This window comes from Thermobia domestica, chromosome 8 (genome assembly GCF_964235325.1).
Source record: "Thermobia domestica chromosome 8, izTheDome1.hap1.1, whole genome shotgun sequence".
Classification (NCBI taxonomy): domain Eukaryota; kingdom Metazoa; phylum Arthropoda; class Insecta; order Zygentoma; family Lepismatidae; genus Thermobia; species Thermobia domestica.
The window spans coordinates 256801830-256814656 of NC_137461.1; the positions used below are offsets into that span (position 1 = coordinate 256801830).

The window sequence follows — 12827 nt, forward strand, 5'->3', positions numbered from 1 at the left end:
TTATCCATAGAATAACCAACCCTAGTTTCCAAAACAAAACTGACTGATTCATGAAACATCATCACAGCAACAAGATTTTGCTCACAGCACGAACGGGAGAAGAGGAAATAATCCCAATCCTCGAAGAAAACATAACTTCACATGGGCAAGAAATCGGATAGAGATGGAAGATTATTGTAATTTTCCAAGCAATATATAGCACCCAAGGACTTCTTACTCGCTAGCACATATGTGACAACTAAGCATCGAACAATCTGACAGTGCCTAATTTGATTGGCTGGCTGATATCCAATGTCATTTAACCAACGAAAAGTCAGAAGACTATTGAGTTACTATGTTCACTCGTATTGTATTAGATATTACTTAGGTCAGCCAAGTGATTTTTCGTAAAGGAAAGCACATTAGTTTTCGAAAACAAGGATGTCGTAGTCAATGCCCAAATACTATTTTCCTTTGTATAAACACAACTGAGCATTAGAAACGCAAATATTTTCCTTTAGTATTTTTATTGATTAGTCAGCAAGGTGCGAGTGAAACGGAGGAAGATAGGCAAACTACTATTTGCAACATCTTCACTACATTATATGCATCTTATCTGGTCTATCTGTGCATAAATTAACCGAGGATTAGATTAATTTTTAATGGCTCGTGTTGATTTTAGTTTTCAGTCCCATTTACATTCTTTGTTAAAAATCTCTTAATAAGAATTTTTGCCAAACATTCAAATTAGTATGGTATACTCGTGTACGCATATAGCGGTCCTTCCATAGCTAGCTTTTCGGAACTTCAAGAGCACTAATAAACTACAGCTAAAAAAAGGGACGAGACTTTAAAGAGCCAAAATTAAGAACTTCACCCCACAAGAGCAGAAGCATCAGAAACTAATGAAAGCCAGTTATTTTTGGTAAACATTGCACAAGAAGCCAGACCAAAGTATCAAATCAGGGAAGCAAAATAGAAGATTGGTTAACAAACCAAGAAAATAAGAAAGCAGAATTTGCCATTGAAGAGATACATGAACTTATCAAGGAAATGTCCGAAACTACAGTCAAACAACCTTGTCACTTGGATCATTCCAATCTTAACACCAACAGCGTTCTCAGATTATACAAGTACTGAACAAAGCTAACTCATGCCTCCAAATTTCTCATCAGAAGATGTGAATATTCACTTCTACATCGAAAACCGAACCCAAAACCAGTTTAGTTTTTACTTCCGCATAACACACAGACTAAAAATCTGGTATAGGATCCATAATCACACCAAGACATTAACAACCTGCGCTGAACCAGTTCACCATTGACAACATACACAGAATCAAAACAGTATCATTTTTGCAACTCTTGTTTAGAAGACCAAGGTGGAAACAACAGTGATCAGAGCTACCTTACAATTCTCATTGAGAAGAAATATACCAACCCTAGCTAGCGGTAACAAGTAAAATGAACGTGAGTGAAATAACTTCATCTCAAGGTACGAAATTTACAATCACGAGGAGACTATCACTATACAAGAAAAAAAAGTAGCTTCTGGTGGAAATGCCCTCTCTTTTGCCGAGGCCTTCTTGACCCGACCTGCCTGTGTGAGTCTGTCTTCTAGTTACGAAGTCTTACTTTTTACGTTAAAAATGACAAAACCATCTCCATATTTTTCCAATAAAGAATTGTAGAACGCAAAGAAATAACAACACTATAGAAGAATAGTATGTTAACAATAAAGCATAGAATTGAAATACCAACAATATTTTCTTTAGTGGTAAATGCTCTACTGGTATAGTATTATTAAGTATTCTAATTTCTGTTGAAACATCATAATATTTCTCTCGAAATCAGTTTAGAGATTTTCGTGAGTAATATATATATATATATATATATATATATATATATATATATATATATATATATATATATATATATATATATATATTATTCATTTTGGTACTTTGGATCAGCTTCAAACGTGTAACATAAGAAATTAAAAAAAGGAGATTTGGAGATATACAGAGGACATAATGTGAACACCATATTTATTTTTAAAAATGTATCCATAGTTATGCTTTGCTGGACTTGAAGATAATCCGAGAACAATCATTTTATTATAACTAGAATTTTTAGTCGCCTAGAAGTTTTTGAATAGATTTCTGTCGATTTTTTAGATGAAATTTTGTCTATGCAGAACTAGCCAATCAATGAAGATACCTTAAGAGGCCTTAATACTGCTACACCTTACAAATGCCCAAGCTCGTTAATTATGAACCTCTGATGTGACCGAACATTACAGCCTGATAGTAATTTCCTCATGTTCATTCCGAGATGTAACTGTAATAATTGTAGATATCAATTAACCTGGATAGACCATTGCCTCTGAGCTTCATTTATTAAGTTTATTCTCTTGGTCAGGATCATTCATGGGTGCAATATTGTTTCTTATCTTGTTCTAAGTGTTCCAAAACAACATGAAATTCTTATGTGACCATCGACTATATACACTGATTTCAATAGAACATAAAATATTTTTTAAGCAACACTCTATCTAGGTTGTATTATATCTATAATTGTAACAGTATTTTTGTCATTTATTTGTAAGTTTGAAACAAATTTTATATTTAATTTAGTGTTTGAAAAAAAAAAAAACAACCTTGCAAAGTATATGTACAAGATTAAGTGATTTCATTTTTTGTGAGTTAGTAGCTAGAATAGAAAGCATATTCAGACAGCTGTACTTTTGTCGTGTAGTACAAAACTGCAAGACATTGCGTTATAGTCAGAAGCAGGACGATCTTCATTTGCAGCATTTCGAATATGTCTTTGTAACTGCCAGTCTATACGCAAACATACACCAAGTTTAGAGAGTGAGAAACTGTAGAAGAGATAAGGTTGGTAGATTTGTTTTTTTTTCTTTATCTCCATTAATTACAGAACTTGTTAAAGCATGTATGAAAAACCTACCAGGACATGTAGAAACAAAAATGCAAACTTCTTTAAGCAACGATCCTTTGAACCCGGGAAGATGGCAACCATGTTGAAAAAAGGTCTTATTGATCTTTTTGTCGCATAGTAATTAATTAATTAATTTCATCAAAGTGATATTTTTTTGTATTTATAAAAAGCATTCCGTTCAGATGACTCGGCGGTGTCAGATAATGATAATAATTATAACCATAATAATAATAAGAATAATAAAAGCATAATAAGATACAGCTACGTCCATTATAACTGCAGAAAAGAAAATATAAAAATGATGCAGGCACAGTGTCATTAAAAATGAAATCTAAAATTAGAAAAAAAAGAAGAAACGAAAATTGATTCCCGTATAAATCGTGTTGTTTTCAGAGAAAAAAAAACCAGTAGTTTCAGGAAAAGAAAACTCCAATTTTGATGTCTTCAAAATACCACATTATTGCTTTTAATAACGTCGTAAATACATTTACAGAGCGTTCATAAGATTGACGAAAATTGAAGAGCAATTTTTTTTATGCTAAAACCATAAGAAATCCATGAATATGGGTTGATATATGTTCATTTTAGAGATTAAAGGCATGGGATAAAATAAAGCTATTTGTCATTAAAATATCTATTATCTGTAAAACACCACAAGGAAAGCGATAAGTTACAGTAGTATCGTATGCTTAAAATAATCACAAACCATTAGTTGCAGTTCGGATGATAATAACTGATTAACAGTTCATGGAAACTCGTCTTTGATCTTTGGATAATTTTCTGTGCAGATTTATTATAATTTTGAACACTGAATTCGTGGATGGACATTCTAATCTCTGTCGTATCTTGTTAGGTCGTATCGCATACTTCTGTTAGCTTTAGAGATAACAGATACTTAGAGATCAAACTGCTTGATCTACCCTTGCCCTTATCTCTGAAACGACCTGTTACTTTTGTTAGTTTCAGAGATAAAAAATACTTAGAGGTCAAACTGCTTGACCTACCCACGCCCTTATCTCTGAAACGACCTGTTACTTTTGATAGTTTCAAAGATAACACATACTTAGAGGTCAAACTGCTTGACCTACCCTCGCCCTTATCTCTGAAACGACCTGTTACTTTTGTTAATTTCAGAGATAAAAGATACTTAGAGGTCAAACTGCTTGATTTGTTCTCGCCCTTATTTTTCAAAAACAACCTGTTTATCACCCAATGTTCATTGTAGGTTTTCCAGTAGGTTTTAGCATATACTATTCACTTCTAAACTTTCGATCAACGCTTTATGAACACTCTGCTTGTAGAAATGAATTGATTCCTTTACAATAGGAAAACAATAATTTTATATACTAGAATCAATTTTCGTAAGCTTTTCCAGCGTGCAAATATATATATGTATTTGTATATTTATATAAAGACCATATTCTTTTTTTGTTCTTATAATATCCCCCAACACATTTCTAAAATATAATAATAAATATTTTGCGGCCTGAAAATAGACCTATTTCGTTAGTTTACATGCGTATATTATATATATATATGTATATATATGCTTTTTTTCACATTATTGGCAATTCCATTAAAACATTTTTCCCTGTGCAAATAACAATCGCTTATTTGTTGCTTCTTTTTTTCAAAATAATGATAATAATAATATTAATAAAATCACAAGACACATGATTCTCGCTTTAGGCTTTTTTTTTACAGATTATTATTATACAAAGATCGTTTTATTTTATTTTGGTCATGCTATTATCATAAAATATTACCTGAAAACATTATTATTATTTTTTGATAAATATTTTTTGTTGGCTTACAAAATGATTTTTTTGTCAGTAATAATGAATTTTCTTTGAAAGGCTTTTTGTTTTAGTTTCTTTTAGAGCTGTTTTTTGATGACGATTTTTTTAATAACAAAAGTTACGACATTTTTGTAGAAAAAGAAGAATGCAATATATTTTATATATATTTTGAACATAAAAGATCGCAGGCTAGAAATAAATTAAGAAATGAAAACCAATAATAAACTGAGAAAAGTCTGTGATATGATAGAATCCCAATTTTTCTCTTCATTTTATTATTTTTTTTCTTTAAAATCTAAACTATTTCTCGCTTCATTGCGAACGAGGGTACTACGCATTTTATTACTTTCTTTTTGGGTTAAAACTGCACCACGTACGTAACTCTATTCGCGGTAGAAGTTTTGGAAAACACAGTTATTAATTATTATTTATTCTTCTCTGTTTTAAATAATAATAATAATTATTTCCTTCCTTTGTTTAAATCCTCTTTTTTCTTCTTTAAATATTTTTTTTTGTCTTCTGAGTTTATTTTAAATTGTTTTAAAGTCTCACTATGTGTACTCAAAATAAAATAGTGATAAAGTTTTGACTAGACATAACAACAGACTTTGTAAAACTAGTATGTGCTGCGAACAACGTATATGTTTGCTGGATAACGACCCTCCCGATACGTAGGGTTGCGTAGAGTTCGTTCCTGTCTCATCACCCGATTGGCTATAACTATCCAATGTGCACTTTAGACGAAGTATGGGTGGTGAGTCCTTCTCTGACAAGTAGTAACAACAAGTGTCGTTATACGCTGAGTTTTCTTCTTGCTTGCCAGTCTCTGGAATATTAGGATCTGCAAAGAAAGAAGAAAACGAAATTAACATGTTTTAGAAACAAAGTATATAGATTTCATAAAGATATTATAATGACAAGAGACAAAGATTTTAAGTACGCGCCATTTTTTTCTGTCCATTCAGCTGTGCTGACATTCAAAACAGGACACATTAGAATTATCAATTTTGGATTGATTGCTACATGTAAAAGATAACATTTATCATCGTAAAATTTGTTAATACGGGGGAAGTTTTGTGGAAACAACATGCAAATTGTGTGGTAATCACAATTAGCCAGAGATCTTGCAGCAGGGTATCGTATTAGCTGACCTACCAATATTTGCTGACCTGTTAGCGATCTATCAAAATTTGCCCAGAAATTTAGGAATTATCAAACTTAATTATAAATTAGCCTTACGACCAGAGCCGTAACTTAGATTTTTTTTCTGGGAGCCAAACATTAATACGCGCATTTGGGCCCCCTAGAAAAAGTTTTTCCTAATTGTTCGGCCCCCTCTTTCCATCTTTCCCTTACTCTTTATGGGCCCTCCCGCACGGCAAGGTCTGCGGGACCGTTAGTTATTCCCCTGGGACCGTTCCATACTAGACAAATTAATTAAGGGAACAATATTGACAAATCTCAAAGCCATACGAATAAATATTATTTCTAGGGCCCCTAATTATATCGAAATGGGCCCACGATTCATTTTTGTTTTATTTACCTTTTGTGTGCTGTTTTGTTTATATAATGTAGTGAACCTATTTGATGCTTCATTTATGATTTCGTGTTCGTATCATATATGGAGTAAGAACATTTTGTCTTAAAATGGGCCCCCTCGAACGGCGGGAAGCTTCCCTGTCCCTGCAAGTTATGGCTCTGCTTACGATAAATAACTTAATCCTTTGAAACCTGTTTTTAAGTGTTTAAAAACATTTGTACATTTGATGGAGTTAAAGGGAATGTAAACAACTCAAATAAAGCTACCCCAAAGCTCCATGTGGTATCCGTGTAGTATATCATATGTTCCCAATTAAAACATTTTGTTATAAGAATGAAATAAAATGACCCGATAAACAACATTTCCATTGTAATTATAGTCCAGAAGGTATAACGTTGTTGGCTTCCCGCGCTTGGATCTGCTTGTCACTGGGGGTGTGGTAAGAGGGTAGCCAATCACCACCAACCGTCTACTGCGCTCAGTGAGCCACGAGTAACCAAGCTGGCCACTCCCCATAAACGTCACTACAACTTTTCGCGGGAAGCCAACGAAGTTATACCTTCTGTACAATAATATAGAGATTGAAAGAAAATTAACTTAACACAATTTAATCTTTTTATAACATAATTCAACTAAAAAACAAAATTGAACAATATAGCCTCAACAGTACCTAATTAACCTCTCGAAACTTAACTTTAATTTAACCTAACCACAAGTAATTCAACTTAGTTAAATAAAACCTAACGAAATTTGGAAATGCACCAATTAGTATACTAAATTTCATTAATTAGTATACTAAATTTCTCTGCATACACAATCAACAACCTTCATTAAGTAACCAATTTTTAAAAAGAATGTATGTAATTAATCATCTCACCAACTAATATATTATTGATTTGCGCCAGTGGCCGATCTAGAAGGTAAAAACTAGGGGGGGGGGGACAGCCAAAATTCAGGCTATAATAGGTATATCATGACTTAAGAGTCGGAAGGAGTCAAGTGACCTTGACAAATCGAAGATATCGCAGTGCAAAGTGTTTCCTTATTTTGGCAACAGATGGGGTTGTTGCTGAAATGCCGTCAAAGCAAATGGCACCCCTCCTTTTCCTTCGTTTTCCCCTGCATGTGGTCAAAGTTGGACAGCGCAGGAGGGGGATGGTTACGGATGTAAATGGGACAGAGGAGTGAAATTCCTTTCTTTTGGCTAAAAGAGAAACAGAACTGAAGAAAAAATAAATACAGAGATACTGTAAGAGGGACCAACATGATATCAGCCGTCAGCCACTCAAATATCTACAACGGTCACAAACATACCATAGAGAACTAAAGCACTTGTCGCCTGTCTCTTTCTCAACGGATTCTACCTATGGTAAATAACGCGGGAATAGTGCAGGAAGAGTCTGATATAAAATGAAGAACCATGCAAATATTAAAAAAAAAAAAAAAACAAACAAACAAAAAAAAACGGGAGAGTCGATATTCTAATTTATTTTGGGCCTTCGTGGTTAAAAAAAAAAAAAACTTGGAATTGAAAGGCAGAAAACCCAGACAAAGATCTGAAATGTATTGACAATGTGACTCTTTTTTAGTGGAATCCATTTCTTTATTTTCTTTTCAAAATATGATCACCAGATTTACTCTCTGTCTCGCCTTCACATTCGAATGGTCCTGGGATCGATACCAGTAGCTGACCATCCTGAATTTTTCCTATTACAACAGGAAAGGGACGCAATGTTACATTTAGCCTTGGGTACCGGCTTAGAAGGACAGGAGGGAGCATATGCTCTGCTTGGTATTAGTTTTTATTTGGGGAAATAGACCACTTCATTAACAATAGAATTAAAAGATGTGTCACCTTCTTCAAGAAGGTACACTCATGTCCAAAATTATTGTCGCATGTCTATAAATATGTTGTTGTAGGAATATAATTTGATAACGAATTCACCCGGTATTTCTTATAATGTTAGTATGTGTACAATCGGCAGAGACATGTATGCAAGTTTCATGTCAAAAGAGGAGTAAATAAGAACAATAAAACGAAAATAAAACTTTCGTGTCCATTTAGCAACATTATGATTTACTCATTCTAATTTTCGTATTTATAAATATTTTCCTATGAAATTTACCATACATTTTCCGATTATACACATAGTATCAGTATTAAAAGTACCCAGCAAATTCAGTATTACATTATATTCTTACATGAAGACAATTATAGATATGCGACAATCATTTTGGAGATGAGTGTACAAGGACGTAACAGGTGTTTGTTTCAAACATTGAATAAGTGTTCGTATACATTGAACTTATTTCCTGACGTCATAGAACTAAGAACTGTCACAGAGCGACGTAAGTCCGGCGACAATACAATATTTCATTTTTACTTTCATACTTTGCAATATATCTATTTATTTTAAAAGCAAATTTTAATATGTTTTTATTTTCAACTATTTTATCCTAAAATAAATACTAGCCTTTAACCAGCCGTTATTTCCCTGGTTGCATATCACTTTAGGATTTGGAAAATGTGTCCAACGAATAAAAAAAAATGATAAAACACCTTTTAAAGACATACTTTTGTTAATCAATTCGCACTAAAAAGTTAAAAATAATCTTATTTATGCAAGCCTAAATAAAAAGAATGGGGCGCGTCATTTTAAGAATTTATAAAGTAACTGTATGTAAGCCTATATTAGAGCGCATCCCATTTTTTTTTATTTTTTTAGTCATGCATAACCAAAATTGTTTTCTACTTTTAAGTGCGACTTGATTAATGAAAGAATGTCTTTAAAATGTTTATTAGTATGTTTTTCTATTATTATTGTTAATGTTTGCATCCTTGGCATAGGATGTTTATTTTGTAAGGTACCGTATGGTGCGTTTCTATACTACTAGGGTATATAAAAATTTAGTTTCCTATGCGATACATTAAACAGCACTTTAAAAAAAAAAATTACTACCGAATATAGAGTATTTCTCCGCTAATAAGAGGGAGACAGATTGAGGATACCAAACACCCCTACCATTGATTGAGAAATATTTCGGTGTCGACACTGATGAACAACATTTACATTTGAATTTGAATGTTTTATGGGCTTTAGGCAATTGATTCAGACCGGGATACATGGGGGACAGAATGTTGGAAGCAAGTAGTCCAGTCCCTAGTTTGATTGCCTGGAATGAATAAGGACTCTTCCCTCCTTGGTAAAACCTGCCGGAATCTGAAGCAATATCAAAGAAACACTGCTTCGAAAAGAGAGGGAGCAAACATGCATAAATAGATAGTCAGAGTCGGATTTAGGCTTCGTGTGGCCCCAAGCTGTTTAAGGTAATGGGGTCCTTTATGTGTCCAGATGAACATAGGCACCCTACATACAGAAATGAACAAACTAGAGATAATTTAGGAAGCAGACTAACAGAAGGAGCCCCATTAATTACATGAACGTAGGCTACACAGCAGGAAGCATTGTTACTACGTATATATACATTTTATTTTATTTTTTAATTTTCTTATATTTTAGAAATGTATATCCAGTTTTTCTTTAGATTTTTCGGCCCCAAGAGAGCAGGGCCCTAAGCTATAGTTTGTTTAGCTTATACGTAAATCCGGCACTGTAAACAGTATACACATACAGGCGCGGATCCAAAGGTGGCTATAGAGGCTATAGCCCCCCCCCTTGACGTTCAGGTATACACTGGATAAAATGGGCTTCAATCCTGTTTACTCTGGATAAAGAGACAAACTATGGTTTAGCTCCTCCCTTGATCATATCCTGGATCCGCCACTATATATATATATATATATATATATATATATATATATATATATAATGTTTGTGTTTAGTATGTTGTACGATGGAAGCTGATGAAAGAGCTTTATATTATTCTTGATTTTTTGACAGGTAAACAAAGAATATTTCGGGGATTAATCTACTTGATTATTATAATAAGATTATAATAATGTATGTTATTTTTTCTCTTGTATGTATATTCTCAGTCCTGCAGGAAGTTTTCATTTCTTTCTTGGAATAGATAAACGAAGACTTTGGTTCGGCTTCTCCTTCACAAATCTCTGTCGAAAGGTTGACTTTATCGCTACCAACACAAATTACTTCTTCTCATAGAAACCATCTACAAATACACTGTACTGCTGAAACAGAAACCATCAACTAAAGAGGTCATAAATTTTGCTATTCCTTGTGTTTGAAGTTCCCGTTCTTCACAACGACTTCCTTTCTCCCGCCCCTGTTAAGAAGTTCAAAATAGGTTTTCAAAAGGACTGGCTCCCGCTGAGAAGGAAAGTGGGATGAGGAATGACTATAGTGCCATCTAGCAGTTAGACGGCCAAGTACTTGAACACGAAAAAATCTGATTTCTGATTTCTGTAGATTCAATAATGAAGGATATAATTTCTCATCGATTGTGTAATGAATGTCATTGGAAACAGCGAAAAAATAGTACAGTAGCGCACACATACAAAGGTAGTACTCCATTCTCAAAAAAGTCCGAAGTTTTTAGCTCTTTTCCTTACTGTAAAAAAACAGAAGACTTTTCCCTCTAATTTTGATCATTTTCTTATGGGAATTTGGATTATAATTATCTGTATTTATAAGAAGAAAATATCACGCACAGCGTTCAAATTGCACCTTTAAAATGAGATGCATCATATTGAGTGAGCTATTGAGACATTTTTGCGAAAGAACGAAATGAAACCATGATTTGCCTAAAAAATGATTGAGATCCCATGTTAAATTGAACACCAATCTTCCGGCCGCTGTGGCGCACTCCTTCTCCCTCTTAACTATAAACTTCCAAATGAAAAAAAAATGAAATTTTTGAGTTTTACGTCCCACGATTATACCGGTTAGGCTAAAGGAGACGGTGATGATGAGAGATGAATGAAATGGTGGAATGAAGAAAGTGGGAGGAAACGGGAAAACCCCGAGAAAACCCACGCACACGGTGTTTGTCCACCACAAAGTTTACTTGGCGGGAGCAGGGTTTGAACCCAGGACCCCAAGCATCAGAGGTGAACGCTCTACCACTGAGCCACCGCGGCCCCCAAACTTTTAAATATATATACAGGTATATATTAAATTAGTTTTACCAGATCCGTCTCTGGTGTTGGGACTCACATCTATATTAAACTACTAAGGATGTGATATCTGAAGATTCGATGGGTATGACGAAGCGCATGGCATGATGTGCATAACAATACAGGATGATGTAAAAAATGTACTAATCAAGAGTTTCATCAAGAGAATAAGAATGTGTTATGTAAAGCATTGTTAGATATTACAACGACAAATTATAGATTCTCATAATTGAATTAGAATTAAAGCCTTTATTCAAAGCATTTAATATCAGTAGTAAATAAACAATACTTGAGAATCTGCTTTCGACTAGTTTATTGTATATCCTCACTAACTTGTTATCAACACGTACATCATTACATAATCAATATTTATACAATATCTACATAATTTCCTACGGAATTATTTTTTGTTGGGTTCTACTACTGAAGAGCTATTATTGGAACAGGTTCATTTATTGAAAGTGATCTTTCATTTAAGTTACAAATGGTTGGATCAAACTCTGCATTTGAATAGTCATAGGTGTAGTACAAATGTAGTTGCCATGGTCGACATATCTACATGGTCAATTACTGGTAACTGTGAGATCTGTCTTGAAGTGTCCATGTCGGCATATATACTCTTATTGTTTATTAAACGGTTTATAATTCGTCTTAAAGTGAAAATTTTAAACTCTCAAGTGGATGTCTGTACTTTGACAATCGCTACTAAACTTCGAATTATCGAACAAATCCCGGGTTTCGGGACCATTTAATATGTAATAATAAAAAAATTATGAATTTTCATAAATTGAATTTGGAGTTAAAGTTGCTATACGAAACATCGGTTTGTTATTTTAATATTTGTGAGTAATAAATCGTTTGTGAGTTTCGTTTTTGACTGTTTTTTTTTATTGTTCTATCCTTGCTAACTTGTAATCAAGACGGATATCACAACAAAATCAATATTTATACAAGATTTACGTAGTTTTCTACATTACCTACATCTCTAATAGCAATGCCACAACAACGTTGAGATGAAAATATGTTCTTCCTTTTATCTAAAGCAGAAAAAATTAGTACTTTCAGCGATCTGGATTCATTGAGCCACATGCCTCTCTCTGTGATGTACTGATGACGGAATCTATTGTGATCCAACAAAAGCCAACTCCAAATGGTTGTGAACTTCGATGTCATGCAAGGATTTTTTTTTGAACGTATAAAAGAGAATGTCGGAGCAAACGGATGAAGTCTTAATAAGTACAATTAAAAGATAATTGTAATATCTTTGATCCAATCTAAGATTTGTGTAATGTACTTGGTTGGTTTGAATTCAATGTACCGTTCAGCACCAAGGCTATACAAGATGAAATTCTACAGCATAGCATGAGATCCGAACCACATAAGTCCCACTAAGATTTGTAATTTATTTATTGATTTGTGTGTTCCAATTATTTTTAATGAAATTGTTCCATATT

General features: G+C 33.5%; 1 protein-coding gene across 1 annotated transcript in view; it reads right to left on the minus strand.

Moving 5' to 3' along the window:
- Positions 1–2688: 2688 nt before the first annotated feature.
- The window catches only part of Mid1 (calcium-permeable channel component Mid1), a 620340-nt gene continuing 610201 nt past the window's right edge, over positions 2689–12827 (minus strand). Inside the window, exon 3 of the mRNA XM_081769655.1 lies at positions 2689–5579. Within this exon, the coding sequence (XP_081625781.1) occupies positions 5290–5579 (290 nt within the window). The 3' untranslated portion in view covers positions 2689–5289. The remainder of the gene's footprint in view (positions 5580–12827) is intronic.